The sequence below is a fragment of the Stigmatopora argus genome, chromosome 3 (assembly GCF_051989625.1).
Source record: "Stigmatopora argus isolate UIUO_Sarg chromosome 3, RoL_Sarg_1.0, whole genome shotgun sequence".
In the NCBI taxonomy this organism is placed as follows: Eukaryota; Metazoa; Chordata; class Actinopteri; order Syngnathiformes; family Syngnathidae; genus Stigmatopora; species Stigmatopora argus.
The window spans coordinates 9,520,897-9,542,266 of record NC_135389.1 but is presented as its reverse complement, the minus strand read 5'-3'; the positions used below and the strand labels follow the sequence as shown (position 1 = coordinate 9,542,266).

General features: G+C 38.1%; 2 protein-coding genes across 3 annotated transcripts; both read left to right on the top strand.

Moving 5' to 3' along the window:
* The first annotated feature begins 1,752 nt into the window (after positions 1-1,752).
* On the top strand, positions 1,753-6,097 carry LOC144071069 (troponin I, fast skeletal muscle-like). Its single transcript, XM_077595819.1, has 7 exons — positions 1,753-1,889; positions 2,471-2,500; positions 3,012-3,051; positions 3,114-3,242; positions 3,434-3,523; positions 4,748-4,921; positions 5,961-6,097. Exons 2-7 carry the CDS (start codon positions 2,493-2,495, stop codon positions 6,036-6,038), a joined length of 519 nt encoding a protein of 172 aa, XP_077451945.1. The 5' UTR covers positions 1,753-1,889; positions 2,471-2,492; the 3' UTR covers positions 6,039-6,097.
* Positions 6,098-14,233: 8,136 nt separating this feature from the next.
* LOC144071071 (troponin I, fast skeletal muscle-like) lies at positions 14,234-16,708 on the top strand. Of its 2 annotated transcripts, XM_077595823.1 has the most exons (5): positions 14,234-14,351; positions 14,443-14,571; positions 15,318-15,407; positions 15,471-15,644; positions 16,582-16,708. In XM_077595823.1, exons 2-5 carry the CDS (start codon positions 14,518-14,520, stop codon positions 16,657-16,659), a joined length of 396 nt encoding a protein of 131 aa, XP_077451949.1. In that variant the 5' UTR covers positions 14,234-14,351; positions 14,443-14,517; the 3' UTR covers positions 16,660-16,708. The 2 variants fall into 2 exon arrangements, with proteins under 2 accessions (XP_077451949.1, XP_077451950.1); XM_077595824.1 differs by lacking the exons at positions 14,234-14,351; positions 14,443-14,571 and adding an exon at positions 14,851-14,967.
* The last annotated feature ends 4,662 nt before the right edge of the window (positions 16,709-21,370 follow it).

Here is a 21,370-nt window from a genome sequence, read left to right as displayed (position 1 = left end):
CCCCTAGGTATGAGTGTGAGCGTGAATGGTTGTCCGTCGCCTTGGGCCCTGCGATTGGCTGGCCACCGATTCAGGGTGTCACCCGCCTCAGGTCTAGAGTCAGCTGGGATAGGCTCCAGCAACCCCCACGACCTTAATGAGGATAAAACGGTTCAGGAGATGAGATGAGAGACAAAAAAGAGCCAGATGTTAAATATATTGTATTAAGCATTTGTTGTACTTTAAAGGTTGAATGCCATGATCTCTTTGACGAATGATGTGGCAGATTTTTCCAGAATGGGGGTTTGAAAAAAGAATTTCAAATTAAGACCATTATTATACAGGGGGCTTAATAGAGGACGATTCCCAGCACAGCCCACAATTACATGACACATTACTTGACATTACTTGACATTACTTGACATCATACGTGGTGTCCTCTAAGCAGTCGAGGCTGTGGGAGACTGGCGTAAGAATGTGGAGGACAAAGCAGATGGGAAGAAAATGTTTGAGGCATCTTAGTTTCTATATTCTAACTTGTGCCAAACTGTAATGATCACAATACACCAAGAGATGTCAGTACAGACGCTTTTTTTTTTTTTTTTTTTTTACTTCTCATGCTTTGTCTCAAATTATTTTGAGCCTCCCCGCGTGGACATTTTCACAACACAGCAAAGACGTTTAAAAAATAGTCCAGAAGGAAACTGAATTCATTAGGTATGTTCTGCAATAAGTTAAGAGGTCGGAAAAAATATTTCCATGGAGAAAAAATACTACAAAGGAGTCCTGTCACTATACATTTAAAAAAAATGCTGCCTAGCATTGCAACGTTGGCAACAATTTGCCTTCCGATTAATTAGATTACCTGAAGCTTGCTCACATGTTACATCGCCAACTGTTTCATTTTTATGTCATTGATATTTGGAACATCTCTGCTTTTTTTGAAAATTGTCTATTTTTTAAAACAAGCATTTTTATATCAACAATTTTAAAGCTTTTGATAGAATCATTTTGTCTTGGAGGATAAACTCAACTTTTTACAAGAAAACTCACTGCCCATTGCAAAAAAATTGTCACCAGCACTACCACCGAAAATAAAATAAAAACAAAGACTTGAATATTTTGTTTGAAAATTTCAATGGGCTTCTCTAATGTTACATTTATTTTACATACTATGTATTGCATTTTTCTTTCTTTTACCATGATCTTGCATTGATGATTATATAACCAGACCGCTGCGTAAAACCTACCATTTCCCAAAGATTCTCAATGGGGTCAAGGTCTGGACTCTCTGGTATTCAATTCATGTATGAAAATCTTGGTCCCTGAACCAGTTTAAGCCAGATGAAACCCGGCATCTTCATGTTAGAGTATGACCTTTGCAATCAAGGGTCAATTCTCGGCACTAGCCTTCGTTTTTGGCGTTGAAATATTATCATTGTGGCTTTGTTGGTTCCCAAGGTACTTCTGTTTCCTCCCACAAACCAAAAAACATGCATGGAAGGCTGATTGGACGCTACAAATTCTCCATAGGTCTAAGTGTCAAAACAAGATGATTTCAATGTTTTAAAGATTTTATGAGTTTGCAGGAAAATTGGCCCTGAGGGAAACCCTAAGAATGACGTGGTCAATGAAAAAATCCATTTGACATCCTTAATCTATGCATTTAAAAATTTCCTTTATTAGGCGTCCGATCATGATGTTTCGGTGGCTCCACCCTCCAAATGGTTGTGCGACCATTCCTAGAGTCGACACAGCTGACGCCATTGCTGACTTTGCTGTCACACATCTATAAACACTTCTTTTTTAATCATTGCCCCTGCCTACTTCCTGTTTCCTCTCCTTCTTCACTTCATCCTCTTGAACATCATCAGCAGTCAGAACTCCACTCAGGAAGAAGTCACACTCAGGTTGGAATTTTTTCCTGTGGTTTACATTTAGCAGGAATCCTTTCCTCTGTTATTATTCTTGTTTCGTTAACAGTTGTTATTTAAGTTTGAATGCAAATCATTAGTAAGTTGTGTATACATTTGTGTGGGAATGTTTGTCTTTGTTGTTTGCGTTTTTGTGAGTAGAACTGTATGTTGCGTTTCAGCGTGTACTTATTTGTGTATATGGATGCATTTTTTAAAGTGCGTGTCCATCTGTAAGTATTTGTGCCTGCCTTAGTTGTGTTTGTGTGGGTGGGTGTTTGTAAGCGTTTGTTTTTCGTGTTCGTGGTGTATGTTTATCTACGCGGTTGTGTGTATTCGCAAATGTGTGTGGATGTGTTTGTCAGTGTTAATGGTCGTGCATGCTCACCTGCTGTCTTCGTGGCCTTTCACGTAGCAACAATTTTCAACCCGTGGATCAAGCAAACACGAGGCGGGAGGTGTGGCCTAGGTAACCCAAATTAGCTTTTAGTAGTTGCAGGTGTAAGAGGTGTGAAAGTAGGTGGGGCTTGCTATTTACTGGCAGCCAGTCTGACGGCCAATGTCTTTTTTTCGAACAGACACTGACCAACAGCAACCAATATGGCTGAGTAAGTACAAAATTACTAACATTGTAATAATACTTATTCATCCAAAAACAAAAGAGCTATATGTATACAGAGATGTCGTCATGCGTGTTTTATTTTAAACTTTTTGAACGAACTTTCTGATGACTTATTTCATTTTGTTTAAGAGCGTTTTATCGTACATGTTCTTAAATTATGAAATAGCTGTTCCAGTTTTTGAGTAATGTGTTTGAAAACCAATTTTTGTTCCCATTACATTACACTTTTCAAAATGTTTTTTTAAACCAAATGCAACATTAAAAAATAACATTTTTGATCATTTATTGACTATTTTTTTGTTTCGAATTTAAACATTTCTTTCAGTTCTCATTATAAAAATGTAACTGAGTATCTTTTATTAATTATTTTAACAGCCCAATAACTTAAAATCACTCTAAAACATATTTTCATTAATAAGTATTTGGAAAATAAGTTTGACAGTAGTAGCTGATATTATTATATTATGGATGAGGCTAATTCTAACTTCCTGCCACAGCGCAAAGAAGATGACTTCCAGTCGCCGACATCATCTGAAGGTAAGCGATTGATGCTAACTGGATCGCTGTTTTTTAATTGGACGTGGCTCCCTCCCCCGCAGAGTTTGATGCTCCAGATCGCCGCCACCTGGATTGAACAGGAGAAGAAAGACCTCGAGGATGCCAAAGTTGTCCACATGGAGGAGACCTGCCCGAAACCAGACCTCAGTGGGGACATGGCCAGTTTAGTGGTGAGATAAGCACCGCCTCTTGGCCATTAACTAGTGAGTTCAGGCATGAAAAAGGATTGTTTTTGTGTGTTAAGTGCTAAGAAAAGCCTGCAAAAAGATGTTTCCACATTCCTATTATTAAATTTTAATAGTGCTGATTGTTAACTTGTTCTCGTATCGTGTTAACAAATATTCGATTTTTTTGCTACCAGGACATCTGCAAAAAGCTTCAGTCAACCATCGATAAGATTGACGATGCTCGCTACGATGTAGAAGCTAAGGTGATCAAGATTGAGGTTGAGGTGAATAATTTTCTTCTAAGAATATAAATTTTGCTTTATGAAATTCTTTTTTTCTAAACTAATAATTAAATTCACTTGGAAATTCAACTCATAATCCCTGTTAAAATGACTTGTAATGTCATGATATGGTTACTTTTTGTTTACTACTTTAAAAAAAAATCTCATTGGGGGCCATTGACGTAAACGCCCAATCTATTTAGACGGGCAGTTAAAATGTCCTGCATTGCCATTCTTCCTCGTTTAAATGATTTGGATGTCTATTGTTTTAAATGTTAGTCTCATCTCAGTTCATTTTCTGAACCACTTTATCCTCACTAGGGTCGCGGGGGGTGCTGGAGCCTATCCCAGCTGACTTCGGGCCAGAGGCAGGGGACACCCTGAATTGGAGGCCAGCCAATCGCAGGGCACAAGGAGACAAACAACCATTCACGCCTACACTCATACCTAAGGGCAATTCTGAGTGTCCAATCGGCCTACCATGCATGCCTTTGGAATGTGGGAGGAAACCGGAGTACCCGGAGAAAACCCACGCAGGTCCGGGGAGAACATGCAAACTCCACACAGGTGGACCAACCTGGATTTGAACCCAGGTCCGGCTCTGTGAGGCCGACGGGCTGACCACTCACTCCACTGGGCCGCCCCTAAATGTTAGTCTATAACCTAGAAATGAACTATAATCTTGTGAATGATAACTATAAAACATAATTCAAGAGAATGGACAGAAATAGAAAGTTCCTGTATTGCCATTTCCTGTTTCATGTGTTTTTGATGGAATGTGAACAACAATAGAGATTCTGGAATTAAACTTTGGTGATCAGTTTTACTACGGAATCTCTTATATTCAGAAGAATCTAAAAAGAACTTTTTGACAACAACTCCACTTGCATGTTTGGAATATAATTTTTTTTCTTTAACCAAATCCTCCATAATTGGCAATTAAATACTTTATAAATCAGACATTTTCCCTCATTTTATTGCATACTATAGTGGAACTATACCTATGATGAAAATTACAGGCCTATCATCTTTTTAAGTAGGTGAACGAATTGGAAATGAATCAGAAGCCGAATTAAGGTACCACTGTATGTTATAAAATGAGTTACAAGCTTGGTTATAGAACAAATTCCACTCATAGGTTTCAGAGGGTCCTACTGTACTGTGCTGAAACAGTCTGTTGATGGTGGAAAAATCAAAATGTGATCTCATGTCTGCCCACTCTTCCAGATCCAGGACTTAAAACTAAAGGTAGTCGAGCTGGCAGGCGTGAAAAAGCCAGCGCTGAAGAAGGTTCGCATGTCAGCCGACGCCATGCTGCAGGCACTGCTCGGCGGAAAACACAAGACCACCATTGACCTCCGGTCCAACCTGAAGCAAGTCAAAAAGGAGATCAAGGAGGAGGTAAGTCGAGAACATTACCAGACTCAATATTATTGCGTTCAGATTCAGCGCAGTGACGTTTGCGTGATCTGCGTCAATTTCTCAGAACAAATGAGTATTTGTTAAATTGTATTAGCCTCAATCAATTTTCCCTCTATGCTACGCGCATGCGCAATTGCGCACTACTCTCGTCTTCTCTGCGCACAGCAAATCATATGGAGCGCACAAGATAAAATCCCAATATTTTTTTTATTTATTTATTATTATTATTATTTTTAGCTGTGAGGCCGACGCACGAACCACTCATCCGCCAGGCCACCCATTCATAGATATTAATCATTACATTTTATAATTACTAAATCATTTATGTGTAGTAGACATACACCTGCTTATGGCAGGTGTGATACTGGTGTGTGCCCATAGCGAGCAATGATAATGTTGCTCACACCGGTACTCAGTGTGCTCAGGGAGGTTGTCTTTCTGCCCAGACAAACAAAAAATTTGAGAGAACATTGGCCTCAATCATATTCAGCACAGTTTGATTAAGTTCCCTTCATATTAAATTCAAGTCAGAACTTTGTGGTTTGTTTGTATTCAGTTCTGTTTGATTACGATTGTTGCAATGTGATTGATTGTATTGGAAAGAGTCTTCGTTTATATGCCACCAATAACCTTTTCAACTTTGTACCACAGTCTGGTCAGGCCATATAACAGCAGGTTGAAAACCTGAATATCTCTATATTTTATGTATTTATTTTTCAAACATTATTCCCCTCCACTGACCCTTTTCAGAAATATAATAGTGGAAATTTCCCTTTAGAAATAGGTTTCTGTGTTTGCTCTGTTCACAAGACATCTTTGTCTTTTGAAGAAAAACAAGACTAAATGGTTTTGGAGTGAGTGAAAAAACTAATGTCATCATTACTGTCATGAAAGACTGGAATATTAAGATTTTTAGTGGAGGTAAAATATCCCAGGAAAGCGTTCGCAGGATTCGGTAAAAAGCAAACATTTCAGGCTAGGTTGCTAAAGCTGATATACCTCGTGTTCTTGTGTTCAGCCAACAGAGGCAGTCGGCGACTGGCGCAAAAACATCGAGGACAAAGCTGACAGGAAGAAGATGTTTGAGACCTCCTAAAACAAACCAAAAAACAATAAATCTTGACAAATATTCATGAGTTACATTCTCATTTTGCCCCTTAAAAAAATCATATTGGACACATTGAAAGAATGTCTATATTTTTTTCTTTTCTTAATCATTCATCTGAACCAATTTAATCCAATAACGTGAGTCATAACAAAAAAGTTTTTAAAATTGACTTAAAAGCAGTTGCAATTATCATTCAATTTAAAGGCTGGTAGAATCAAACATGTCTGCCCATAGACCATGCATTTAAAAGTGAAAAAGGAAGTGAAAACATTAAATCGTCAATTGAGCCTGACACGAAGGTATCTCAGTTAGAGGAATGATGGCCGTGGGGGTGGGGACTCATGGGGGTCTGAGCTTGGGTGTATTTCAGGATCTCGCGGGCCCATTGGCCTTCCAAGGACTCCACTTCCATAACGAGGACGTACACATCTCGTCACGCCACATATATAAATGCACACAGGATGGCTTCTCGGAGGATCTGGCAACGTCTCCACTTCCTGGTCCTCTTTATCCTTCTTCCCAGCCACTCAGGTGAGCTCCCAAATTCACTGGTCACACCTGCACTTATCTGTTGAATAAATAAAAAAAATCTAAAACAACTGCGACCAAAAGGGTCACCAACCTTGTTTTGAGACATTTCACGTAAAGACTTATATCACCCTGACTGTCGTTGATTTGATCAATGGTTAAACCAGAACCTGTGTGTTATACAAGCCAGTGTTTTTATTTTCCTTGTCTTTTGAAAATGATTCCATGCCACAGAGCCTTGGACCGTTTTTTTTCAAATGAAAACGACCAGTCTCACATGATTAAATTCTAGCTACCAAGCATTACCCTGAATGTAGTTATTGCAATTTATGGAGCTGGGTTGTTTTTTTCCCATTCTGCTAACAAGCCAGTCCTTTATTTTGCTGTATTTCTGATTTGGGGTCCAATTGTAAGCAGTTTTATTAGGCTAATTGCATCATTTGCAAGTAAGTCTGTCACCACATATGGCAAAGATTATATCAGTTCATTGCATTAGAGTCAACTAGAACTAATGCTAAACCTTGAGCAATGTCTAAGGATTTTTTAAATTGAATTTATTGTTTTTCAAAATAGTGCCTGAGTTTGGATTTTCTGCCTGGTCATGTGACATCCATATATAATGTTTTTTTTCACTTGGATCACCATGATGACTTGGATTCTTCCCAAGCTCTAAATTGGCCAAACAAATTATCTCATACAGAGAAAAAATCGAATTTAGATTGTTACTAATCCCAGTAACTCTTGACAACATGATTAATCACCCAAATATATTTTTTGTCACATACCACACACACACACACACACAGTTCCTAATTAGTTTCAAACATGTTCAGAATACATTTATGATCTACCTTGTTTTATGTTTTCACTTATTTATTGTGAAAATGTTAACTTTAAACATATATCCTCCAGCTTGTCATTTTGTTTAAAATTATTACTTAATTTGTTATTTTTTTATCACATTTTTAAAAATTAACCTATTTGTGATTGTTCATTTGATTTTAGAATGCATGCATGTATTCTTCCCTTACATGATTAGTTCATTTTAATTATTTATTTATTTTTAATGAAGGCTTTTTTTTCCAAAGGCTATTTAACTATTTTTTAAAGTTAAATTCAATCATAAAGGGGTAGAACATTACGATTTTGTAAAAAAAATTAGGTAGGTGGCTCAAAAAAAAAGAAGATTTGACACCTGATCCCAAGTGTCCCAATTTAGTGCTCGGGCATATTGGGATCACTTTCGCACCCGAAAATGTCGCTGTGCATCAATCAACACAACACGCTGATGTCAGCATTCATGATGATGTGCGTCATGTTTCATTCGTCTTTCATTTTTCTATTTCAGCTGCTGAGACGCAACGCACGGCAACATGTCGGAGTGAGTCACGTTGTCATGGCGACACCAATTATGTGTGTGTGTATGCATGTTGTGTGTTGATTACATTATTAAATGCCCCACTTCCCTATATCTTGACAGGAAAAAAATGAACTCGAGCCGCAGGCATCACCTCAAGGCAAGACATTTTTTTTTTAATTGTGTTGCTTTTTTATTTGGGTATAGTGTATACTATTTTATTTTTTTAAGAGTTTAAAAAAACAGTAAGTAATTCTAAATATCAGACATACTGTGGTAAAAATACCAATACAAATACTGCCCAAACTTGGATTGATGTTGTTGCAAATGCCACACAATGAAGTCAACCTGGCATTGAACCCTCAACCCCAGTTAGGTCAATTTCACTTGCTAACCACTGAACCACTAGGCCACCCATTACAGTTCAAATCAATTCATCACATTGTATCTATTACAGATATACATACAGACACTACTTTATTTGATCTATTTTAAGAGATTGTCAAAATCAGTAAGTTATTCTAAATATCTGACGTGGTTAAAAAAAATAATAATAATAATCTTAATATTGCCCAATTTTGGATTGTTGAAGAGTCTGATTTTGCAGATTGCCTTTACTTATTTCAAACTTGAATCATGGCATTAGACAATGGCATTAATCAATTCTATTAAATTCAAGATAGGTCTATTTTTTATTAAATTTCTTTCCATTACTCATGAAAATGAAAATTTTTCATTCTATTGGGGGACTCCCAGAATTCCTGGCTAGACAAATGCAGGGAGGAAGGAGACGAACGAGCGCCATTGGCCACTATATGTAGGGACAATTTAGAGTGTTCAATTAGCCTATTGTGCATGTCTTTGGGATGTGGGAGGAAACCGGAGTGCCCGGGGAAAACCCACGCAAGCCCAGGGAGAACATGCAAACTCCACACAGTGAGGAATGACCTGGCATTGAACCTTCAAACCACAACTGTGAGGCTGATGCGCTGACCACTCAGCCACCAGGCCGCCCTGTCTGATGAACTCAAATAAATTGTTCTTATTACAGATATGTGTATATTATTATTATTATTATTATTATTATTATTATTATTATTATTATTATTATTATTATTATTATTATTATTATTACATAGTGTATGTTATTAAATCTATCATAAGAGTTTTAAAAAAGTAATTCTAAATATCAGACATACTGTGGTAAAAATACCAATACAAATACTGCCCTAACTTGGATTGATTTTGTTGCAAATGCCACACAATGAAGTCAACCTGGCATTGAACCCTCAACCCCAGTTAGGTGAATCAGACTTGCTAACCACTGAACCACTAGGCCATCCATTACAGTTCAAATCAATTCATCACATTGTACCTATTACAGATATACATACAGACACTACTTTATTTGATCTATTTTAAGAGTTTGTAAAAATCAGTAAGTTATACTAAATATCTGACGTGGTTAAAAAAAAAAAATCTTAATATTGCCCGACCTTGGATTGTTGAAGAGTCTGATTTTGCAGATTGCCTTTACTTATTTCAAACTTGAATCATGACATTAGACAATGGCATTAATCAATTCTATTAAATTCAAGATAGGTCTATTTTTATTAAATTTCTTTCCATTACTCATGAAAATGAAAATTTTTCATTCTATTGGGGGACTCCCAGAATTCCTGGCTAGACAAATGCAGGGAGGAAGGAGACGAACGAGCGCCATTGGCTACTATATCTAGGGGCAATTTAGAGTGTTCAATTAGCCTATCGTGCATGTCTTTGGGATGTGGGAGGAAACCGGAGTGCCCGGAGAAAACCCACGCAAGCCCAGGGAGAACATGCAAACTCCACACAGTCAGGAATGACCTGGCATTGAACCTTCAAACCACAACTGTGAGGCTGATGCGCTGACCACTCAGCCACCAGGCCGCCCTGTGCGATGAACTCAAATAAATTGTACTTATTACAGATATGTGTATATTATTATTATTATTATTACATAGTGTATGTTATTAAATCTATCATAAGAGTTTTAAAAAAGTAATTCTAAATATCAGACATACTGTGGTAAAAATACCAATACAAATACTGCCTTAACTTGGATTTATTTTGTTGCAAATGCCACACAATGAAGTCAACCTGGCATTGAACCCTCAACCCCAGTTAGGTCAATCAGACTTGCTAACCACTGAACCACTAGGCCACCCATTACAGTTCAAATCAATTCATCACATTGTACCTATTACAGATATACATACAGACACTACTTTATTTGATCTATTTTAAGAGTTTGTAAAAATCAGTAAGTTATTCTAAATATCTGACGTGGTTAAAAAAAAAAAATCTTAATATTGCCCAACCTTGGATTGTTGAAGAGTCTGATTTTGCAGATTGCCTTTACTTATTTCAAACTTGAATCATGACATTAGACAATGGCATTAATCAATTCTATTAAATTCAAGATAGGTCTATTTTTATTAAATTTCTTTCCATTACTCATGAAAATGAAAATTTTGCATTCTATTGGGGGACTCCCAGAATTCCTGGCTAGACAAATGCAGGGAGGAAGGAGACGAACGAGCGCCATTGGCTACTATATCTAGGGGCAATTTAGAGTGTTCAATTAGCCTATCGTGCATGTCTTTGGGATGTGGGAGGAAACCGGAGTGCCCGGGGAAAACCCACGCAAGCCCAGGGAGAACATGCAAACTCCACACAGTGAGGAATGACCTGGCATTGAACCTTCAAACCACAACTGTGAGGCTGATGCGCTGACCACTCAGCCACCAGGCCGCCCTGTGTGATGAACTCAAATAAATTGTTCTTATTACAGATATGTGTATATTATTATTATTATTACATAGTGTATGTTATTAAATCTATCATAAGAGTTTTAAAAAAGTAATTCTAAATATCAGACATACTATGGTAAAAATACCAATACAAATACTGCCCAAACTTGGATTGATGTTGTTGCAAATGCCACACAATGAAGTCAACCTGGCATTGAACCCTCAACCCCAGTTAGGTCAATTTCACTTGCTAACCACTGAACCACTAGGCCACCCATTACAGTTCAAATCAATTCATCACATTGTATCAATTACAGATATACATACAGACACTACTTTATTTGATCTATTTTAAGAGATTGTCAAAATCAGTAAGTTATTCTAAATATCTGACGTGGTTAAAAAAAAAAAAATAATAATCTTAATATTGCCCAATTTTGGATTGTTGAAGAGTCTGATTTTGCAGATTGCCTTTACTTATTTCAAACTTGAATCATGGCATTAGACAATGGCATTAATCAATTCTATTAAATTCAAGATAGGTCTATTTTTTATTAAATTTCTTTCCATTACTCATGAAAATGAAAATTTTTCATTCTATTGGGGGACTCCCAGAATTCCTGGCTAGACAAATGCAGGGAGGAAGGAGACGAACGAGCGCCATTGGCTACTATATCTAGGGGCAATTTAGAGTGTTCAATTAGCCTATCGTGCATGTGTTTGGGAGGAAACCGGAGTGCCCGGGGAAAACCCACGCAAGCCCAGGGAGAACATGCAAACTCCACACAGTGAGGAATGACCTGGCATTGAACCTTCAAACCACAACTGTGAGGCTGATGCGCTGACCGCTCAGCCACCAGGCCGCCCTGTGTGATGAACTCAAATAAATTGTACTTATTACAGATATGTGTATATTATTATTATTATTATTATTATTACATAGTGTATGTTATTAAATCTATCATAAGAGTTTAAAAAAAGTAATTCTAAATATCAGACATACTGTGGTAAAAATACCAATACAAATACTGCCCAAACTTGGATTGATGTTGTTGCAAATGCCACACAATGAAGTCAACCTGGCATTGAACCCTCAAACCCAGTGAGGTGAATTTGACTTGGTAACCACTGAACCACTAGGCCACCCATTACAGTTCAAATCAAATCATTACATTGTACCTATTACAGATATACATACAGACTCTACTTTATTTGATCTATTTTAAGAGTTTGTAAAAATCAGTAAGTTATTCTAAATATCTGACGTGGTTAAAAAAAATAATCTTAATATTGCCCGACCTTGGATTGTTGAAGAGTCTGATTTTGCAGATTGCCTTTACTTATTTCAAACTTGAATCATGGCATTAGACAATGGCATTAATCAATTCTATTAAATTCAAGATAGGTCTATTTTTTATTAAATTTCTTTCCATTACTCATGAAAATGAAAAATTTTCATTCTATTGGGGGACTCCCAGAATTCCTGGCTAGACAAATGCAGGGAGGAAGGAGACGAACGAGCGCCATTGGCTACTATATCTAGGGACAATTTAGAGTGTTCAATTAGCCTATTGTGCATGTCTTTGGGATGTGGGAGGAAACCGGAGTGCCCGGGGAAAACCCACGCAAGCCCAGGGAGAACATGCAAACTCCACACAGTGAGGAATGACCTGGCATTGAACCTTCAAACCACAACTGTGAGGCTGATGCGCTGACCGCTCAGCCACCAGGCCGCCCTATGTGATGAACTCAAATAAATTGTACTTATTACAGATATGTGTATATTATTATTATTATTATTATTATTATTATTATTATTATTATTATTACATAGTGTATGTTATTAAATCTATCATAAGAGTTTTTAAAAAGTAAGTAATTCCAAATATCTGCCACATACTGTGGTAAAAATACCAATCCGAATACTGCCCTAACTTGGATTGATATTGTTACAAACACCAATTAATGAGATCAACCTGGCATTGAACCTTCAACACCAGAATTGTGAGGTTGACTTGCTAACCACTGAGCCATAAGGCCACTCAATACATTTTAAATCAATTAATCGCATTGTACTTATTACAGATATACATACAGACACAATTTTATTTGATCTATTTTAAGAGTTTGTAAAAATCAGTAAGTTATTCTAACTATCTGACGTGGTTAATAATAATAATAATAATAATAATCTTAATATTGCCCAACCTTGGATTGTTGAAGAGTCTGATTTTGCAGATTGCCTTTACTTATTTCAAACTTGAATCATGGCATTAGACAATGGCATTAATCAATTCTATTAAATTCAAGATAGGTCTATTTTTATTAAATTTCTTTCCATTACTCATGAAAATTAAAATTTTTCATTCTATTGGGGGACTCCCGGAATTCCTGGCTAGACAAATGCAGGGAGGAAGGAGACGAACGAGCGCCATTGGCTACTATATCTAGGGGCAATTTAGAGTGTTCAATTAGCCTATCGTGCATGTCTTTGAGATGTGGGAGGAAACCGGAGTGCCCGGGGAAAACCCACGCAAGCCCAGGGAGAACATGCAAACTCCACACAGTGAGGAATGACCTGGCATTGAACCTTCAAACCACAACTGTGAGGCTGATGCGCTGACCGCTCAGCCACCAGGCCGCCCTGTGTGATGGAGTCATATAAATTGTACTTATTACAAATATGTGTATATTATTATTATTATTATTATTACATAGTGTATGTTATTAAATCTATCATAAGAGTTTTAAAAAAGTAAGTAATTCCAAATATCTGCCACATACTGTGGTAAAAATACCAATCCGAATACTGCCCTAACTTGGATTGATATTGTTTCAAACACCAATCAATGAGCTCAACCTGGCATTGAACCTTCAACACCAGAATTGTGAGGTTGACTTGCTAACCACTGAACCATAAGGCCACCCAATATACTTTAAATCAATTAATCGCATTGTACTTATTACAGATATACACACAGACACAATTTTATTTGATCTATTTTAAGAGTTTGTAAAAATCAGTAAGTTATTCTAATTATCTGATGTGGTTAAAAAAATAATAATAATAATAATCTTAATATTGCCCACCCTTGGATTGTTGAAGAGTCTGATTTTGCAGATTGCATTTACTTATTTCAAATTTGCATCATGGCATTAGACAATGACATAAATAAATTCTATTAAATTTAAACCTTAAGATAGGTCTATTCTTATTACATTTCTTTCCATTACTCATGAAAAGGAAACTTTTTCATTCTATTGGGGGACTCCCAGAATTCCTGGCTAGACAAATGCAGGGAGGAAGGAGACGAATGAGCCTCATTGGCTACTATATCTAGGGGAAATTTAGAGTGTTCAATTAGCCTATTGTACATGTCTTTGGGATGTGGGAGGAAACTGGAGTGCTCGGGGAAAACCCACATAAGCCCGGGGAGAACATGCAAACTCCACACAGTGAGGGCTGACCTGGCATAGAACGTTCAAACCACAACTGTGAGGCTGATGCGCTGACCACTCAGCCACCAGGCCTCCCTGTGTGGTCAACTCAAATAAATTGTACTTATTACAGATATGGGTATATGTACTATGTTATTAAATCTATCATAAGAGTTTTAAAAAAAAGTAAGTAAGCAATTCTAAATATCTGACACATACTGTGGTAAAAATACAAATCTAAATATTGCCCAAACTTGGACCTATGTTGTTGTTGCAGAGTCTGATCCTGCAGATTGCGTTTAGCTGGCTGGAAGAAGAAAAAAAGAATTTGGTTGAGCAGAAGGAATCTCACATGGCTGAGCATTGTCCCCGTCCTGATTTGAGCGGGGATCACGCCGCGCTTATGGTGAGCGCGTTATAAGGCATTTTCTTGTACATAGTACTCACTTTTGCGTTATAAATCACCCTTGGAGAGTTGATAATCTAGATTCTAGATGATTTTTGCTAGTTATCATGCTAAATCATGGAAGTATGCACTATCTGCATAGCTGTTTGAAAGATTGGTATTTCTTTTGTCCAGACACTTTCTATCCCACCTGATGGTGCAGTGTTTCACTTGGCTGATTTGAGTGCGAGCAGGCATGGCCTGCTTAGTGTTAGTGTTAGTGTGTTTGTGTGTACGAATGGTTGTCTGTCTCTTTTCGTGCCCTACTCGCAACCAGTCTAGGCTGAAGTCTGCATTTTGCCTGAAGTAAGGTGGGATCGGTTCCAGAAATTCCTACGACCCTTACGAGAATGCTCGGTAGGGATAATGAGTGAATGAATTTCTTTTTGTGTAAACAGAAGCTCTTGCCTCTGCCTAACTGTTTCAACTCATTCATTCGTTTAGTTTCTGAACCACTTATCCTCTCAGGGCTCGCGGGACCATTTCAATGGCCGTGTAAATTTGAATCCAGTGACAAAACAGGTTCTTCATCTTAAACTTGAATTCCATACTTGAAGCTCGTCTAAATTAGCTTCAAACTGGCTTTTTAAAACTTTTTTTCTAAAACTGACATTGTTTTTTTTTTTCATTAAAAAGGTTCCACTCCTTCATAATTGAATCTCAGCCTTGAATATAAGTTACATTAGCTCTGTTTTTGTTTTGTTCAGGATATGTGCAGGAAACTCCACGCCGCTATTGACAAGCTGGATGAGGAGCGCTACGACACTGAGTCCAAAGTGAACAAAACCAACAAGGAGGTGAGAGGACGCGGCTCGATATGGGCAAAGAGGAAAGTGATGACACCCTAATGTGTTGCATAGATTGAGGACTTGAACATCAAGGTGGTGGAGTTGCGTGGCGTCAAGAAACCGGCTCTGAAGAAGGTACGCATGTCGGCCGACTCCATGCTGAAGGCATTGCTGGGCTCCAAGCACACTGTAAACATGGAGCTCCGAGCCAACCTCAAGCAAGTCAAGAAAGAAGTCAAAGAGGAGGTGAGAGTAACACACATCAGGAATACAGTCGCATTGCTCTTGTCGTCAAGAGCCCTAAAAAAGCTAAATCTTTCAACAAGGTCAATCCATCTGAAAACCAACAAATCCAACATCCATCCAAATATCGATATACAAGTGATCATTTCAATACTCCACAACCCATCCATCCATCATTTATCCTCACAAGACCAAAAAAATCATCAAGATGTTCAATATCTGTACAGTATCAATTTATGTATCTATCATACATGTGTCCATGCACGCCTCCTATAATCCTCATTCATCCCTCTATCCACATGCGTTATCAACCAAACAACCCATCTAACCTGAGCACCCATCATCCATCATCCATCTTTTATTTTCATGACATGCATGACATGAATCCATCCATAAAATCATCATGACCCCTAATGTTCAACCTCACAATAGAATCCATCCATACATGTATCCATGCATCCATAGGCGAAACAACCCATCTCAGTAGAGTACCCATCCTACCATCCATCCTTGATGAAATCAAGATAGTTAACATTCCCTGTATACTATATCCGTATATGTTCATACATTTCATTTGTCCATCGACAATCAATTTGTAAAAATACCTAACCGCCCATCTAACCACTTATCCATCAACAGTCACCAATGTCTCTATTCATGTCAATCTATACATCCCCATCCATTCCCCAATCATCCATCCATCACCAACAGCCTATCCATTTATCCTCCCACTACATAACTATCCATCATCCATCAAATTAATACATTTTTTTCCTTGCATCATCTGTGAATCCACAAATTCATCAATGTACATTAGCTTTTAGGTAATTCATATCGCCAAAACAGCCCGGTCACATATGTCCAATATCCGTACATGTGTATAAACAGTGTCAACAATAACAATGTGTGAATATTCCCCTTTGTTTTTGTGTGGATTCAGCCTATCGAGGCAGTGGGTGACTGGCGTAAGAACATTGAGGACAAAGCTGACAGGAAGAAGATGTTCGAGAGTTCCTAAGCGGATTTATTCTTCTTTATGTTTTGATGAACTTCCATTTTGTCCTGCTAGAAGGTTATCTCACATGAGAGGGCTCCTCTTTATTTTTTTTCATTTTCTGATGAAAAGGTCTTCCCATTCTCACACTGCGCAATAAAGTTTTCATAGTTGTGTGTGTGTTCATGTCTTTTCTTAAAATATATCTGAACGTGTCTTGGTTTGATCAAAACGCTGCCATTTCTTACAGAAATGACTTGAATAAATTCATAAACTGGGATGTTTCATTTCTGAAAGGCTGCATCATTTCCATCTGGTTTTGATTGTCCAGCAGCAAAATTGTTTCCAAGCTTGAAATTCAAAGAAAAGCTACTTCCACTACTTCCAAATTTAAAAAAAAAACGTAGCCCTAAAAATCCGCTTCAAAGCAAAAGAGCTAAATTCCTGTCAAATTATTTGCTATTCTTTTTAGAACTTGTTTTGGGCCTATAGTTGTCAAATTTCATTCCATTAAGAATTTATATTTAAAACACTGTGTAATATATTATACACTAAACTCGTGGAAAAATAAAAAAATTCATTCTATTGGGGGACATGTTGAAGCTGGCGCCAAGCTCAAGGGAACAAGGAGACGAACACGCGTCAATGGTCACACTAATCTACTTAGGGGCAATTTGGAGTGTTCAGTCAGCCTATCATGCATGTTTTTGGGATGTAGGAGGAAACCGGAGTGCCCAGGGGAAACCCACACAAGCCCAGGGGAGAACATGCAAACTCCACACAGTAAGGACAAAACAAGGATTGAACCCTCAATCCCAGAACTGTGAGGCCGACGTGCTAACCACACGACCGCCAGGCTGCCCAGTGCTAAGGAATCAAATGCAGTACTTATTGCAGATAGGTTCAGATCATATTAATCTATTTTAAAAATCAGTGGGCAAATATTAATATCTCGCACATACTGTGGTCAAACAAATAAACAAAAACCTTTTATACGATGATGATAAACATGTCCTCATGTTCATGTGGCTCATGTCAGCGGTGGTTTATATCCCCAGCATTTCCAATCTAATCAGCTTCATGTTCAGGTGGTGGCATGGGTTGAATGTCAATATTCTTAGGATAGGCATTCCCACCAAATTTTGTGTTAAATGCTCAAACGAGTGTTTTAAGGGAGCGCAAAGCCAAAATTGCCCTCAAAAGCAACTTCAAAGAAAAATAGTTGAATTCCTGTCAAATTATTGGCAATGGCTCTTCTTTTTAGAACTTGTTTTGGGCCTGTTGTTGTCAAATTTCTCTACATTAAGAATTGATATTTAAAACACTGTGTTTATTATATTATACACCAAACACCTATAAAAAAAAATTTTTCATTCTATTGGGGGACATCTTGAAGCCCCCTCCCAAGGTCAACAAGGAGACGAACAAGCGTCATTGGTAACACTAATCTAACTAGGGGCAATTTTGGGTGTTCAGTCAGCCTATCATGCATGTTTTGGGGACGCAGGAGGAAACCGGAGTGCCCGGGGGAAACCCACGCAAGCCTGGGGAGAACATGCAAACTCCACACAGTAAGGTCCAACCCAGGATTGAACCCTCAATCCCAGAACTGTGAGGCCGATGTGCTAACCACACAACCACCGGGCTGCCCGGTGTTATGGAATCAAATGCAGTACTTATTGCCGATAGGTACAGATAATATTTATCTGTTTTAAAAATGTTTTAAAAAATCAGTAAGTAAATCTTAATATCTCGCACATACTGTGGTCAGACAAATAAACAAAAACCTTTTATACGATGATGATAAACATGTCCTCATGTTCATGTGGCTCATGTCAGCGGTGGTTTATTTCCCCAGCATTTGCATTTCCAATCTAATGAGCTTCATGTTCAGGTGGTGGCATGGGTTGAATGTCAATATTCTTAGGATAGGCATACCCACCAAATTTTGTGTTAAATGCTCAAACGAGTGTTTTAAAGGGAGCGCAAGGCCAAAATTGCCCTCGAAAGCAACTTCAAAGAAAAATAGTTGAATTCCTGTCAAATTATTGGCAATGGCTCTTCTTTTTAGAACTTGTATTGTGAAGGCCACATACTATTTTGGACTCCTTATCAAGAATTTAACTCCTCAAAACTGCTGTGTTTCCCTTACAAGCTTAAAAAACAACAACAAGAAAAAGATTGATCTACCGCAGGTGGTCTAGACTGGATCAGGACTACTAGGAAAAGAGTACGAGGAAAACTGATACACATTAACACACAGCCACTCACTTACATGACGACATAGTGACCGTATTTCAATTTGACACAAATTCACAGTTTAAAAGATGTTAAAATGTAATCCTATATTTTATTTAGTAATGACTACTGTGCGCACTGTATATCCCAATGTATGTGAAACACTGTGAGTCTCTGTGAAAGGTGCTATTAAAAAGTAACGTACTTAATTAGTAATTCCTTACATGGCACTGCTGTGCCAGGTGTCCAAGGTTCTAAGGTTTCCAGCACACTCTAACTTTAACTTACTTGTTGGCTCCCTGGAGGAGGAGGAGGACACGAACATTGGACGGTGCGAAGGGACACCTCCTGGTTATATTTGGAGTTTCAGCTTCGGTCAGCACTTTTACGCTCAACTTAGTACTTTTACACTGAGAAAATCTCTTTCATTCTTCAATGGTCCAGCCTTGTTTGAAGTACAACTTTACTTTTATTTCAAAACGTGACCTTTACAGTCACGGAATGTCTTGGTTTTGATGTTTTTTAGGACTTTTCTTATGAAGGTGGAACACTGTCATCAGAAAAAAAAACTCCACCTGGACTTAGCTTTTGAGGGATCCTTGGAAATGGCCATAAATGGCTACCTCAGAGTAAACTTTCTCAACTTTATATAACCCGACCGGTACCTCCGAGAAGAGAGGTCAGCTATCGATAGGGACTGGGCAGGAATAGCTCAAATAAGTAGGACGGATCAAGGCCATGCAGCAACTTAAACACGAAGAAAATAATTCTTAGAAGGACTCTAAAACCCACTGGTAGGCAAAAGAGGAACGCCACAAACTAACCAACCAAAAATCTCCCTTTTTCGTGTCTTTTCTGTCACTGGACAGTGAGAACCTTTTGTGGATTTTTTTCATGATACACAACTCAACTCTAAATTCTCCGATTTGTCATCTGGACTTAAATGAAATTTTTGTGTATATCTTTGCAATACTCCTGCGACCCAAGTGAGGATAAAGCGGTTCACAAAATGAGATGAAAGATGGCTTCAGGCAGTGATTTTCCAAAATAATGAATTAAAGAGAAGAAAAAACTAACTAAAAAGAAAAGAAAAACAAAGGAAAAAAGACTCATAATTTCCTTGGCACACTTGGGCCTCATAAATGGACTCGCTATTAACTTGACTCATCCATGACTACAGAAGCTTCTGGAGCTTTCAGGAGAGCATACATATAGGCAGTGGCGGTCCGTGCTTTTTCTGCTAGCGCCTTCAACGTATCAATCCAACCCTCAAAAACTATTTTATGGCTATAAAACCTCGACTGCAGCTACAGCTGCGACACATAGAAAACATTCAATAAATCAATGCACAAAAATGGGGTAAAATCCACTTCCTAGCAGCATTTCATGATTAAATACAAATACTGGAGTTTTCAGACATTAAAACCAGGCCAGGGGGGTGATTTCCCCGGGAAAAGACAGCAATGAACATCAATGGCATACGGGCAAACATTGCCCGAAAATGGGGTACAATCCAGCTGAAAACAGCATTTATTGATTAACTAGTAGGAAAAGCATGAGCGCAGAGGTTTTCACTTCCCTCCACGCTACGTGCATACCCATCTCGAAAGTTATCTGGATGTGCCCCCTGGGGATTCAAACACATCTGGAAAGGTGAAAGTTCAAAAATGTGGTTACATAAGGAAGCACAACTGGGTCGGTCAGGCCTCAGATAATTCCAGTTGAAAGGGCAGTAGGGTCTACCAGGCAATTTATCGTGTGCTGCTTCCAGAAGGAAAACACTTTTGTGTAGTATAAGATATGTGGGGGTACACCCCACCCCTCCACCACCCGACGAGGCCACGTGGATTTTCGACAGCCTTTATGGCAGGGGTGGCCAACTGCAGTCCTTGAGACCCCCTATCCAGTCTGTTTTCTATATCTCCCTCCTCTACCACACCTGAATCAAATGATCAAGTCATCAGCAAGCTGTCCAGAAGCTTCATATCAATCCCGATGATTTGATTCAGGTGTGTTGGTATAAGGAGACATGGAAAAGAGACTGGACAGGGGCTCTCGAGGACCGGACTTGGCCAGTAGAGGGCGTTTCTTCTCTGCTGTTCATGAGTGTAAGCTTGAGTTTGAGTTAATTGTATTTAATAAAGGGATAATAAATATTAATGAACATATACATATTCATGTTAATGAACATACAAATGTAAATATGTAAGATTATAGCCGAAGGCTAATTTCCATCTTTAGTCCCTTGTTCAAGTTGAAGATAAAATCAATATGGTAAAGCACAAATTCTGAACACTTTGATGGTTAATGTAGTTATTTCAATTTTATTGTTTTATCACAGTTTATCACACTTGCTCAGTGAGTGGGTTATAAGAACGATTTGATTGTGGATAATAAATAAAAAGTTGATGTCATCTAATCATGTTATATGGAAATGTACCACTGATACGCACATTTATGTTCTTTGGACATATGATAAACGGATTAAAGCTTGTTC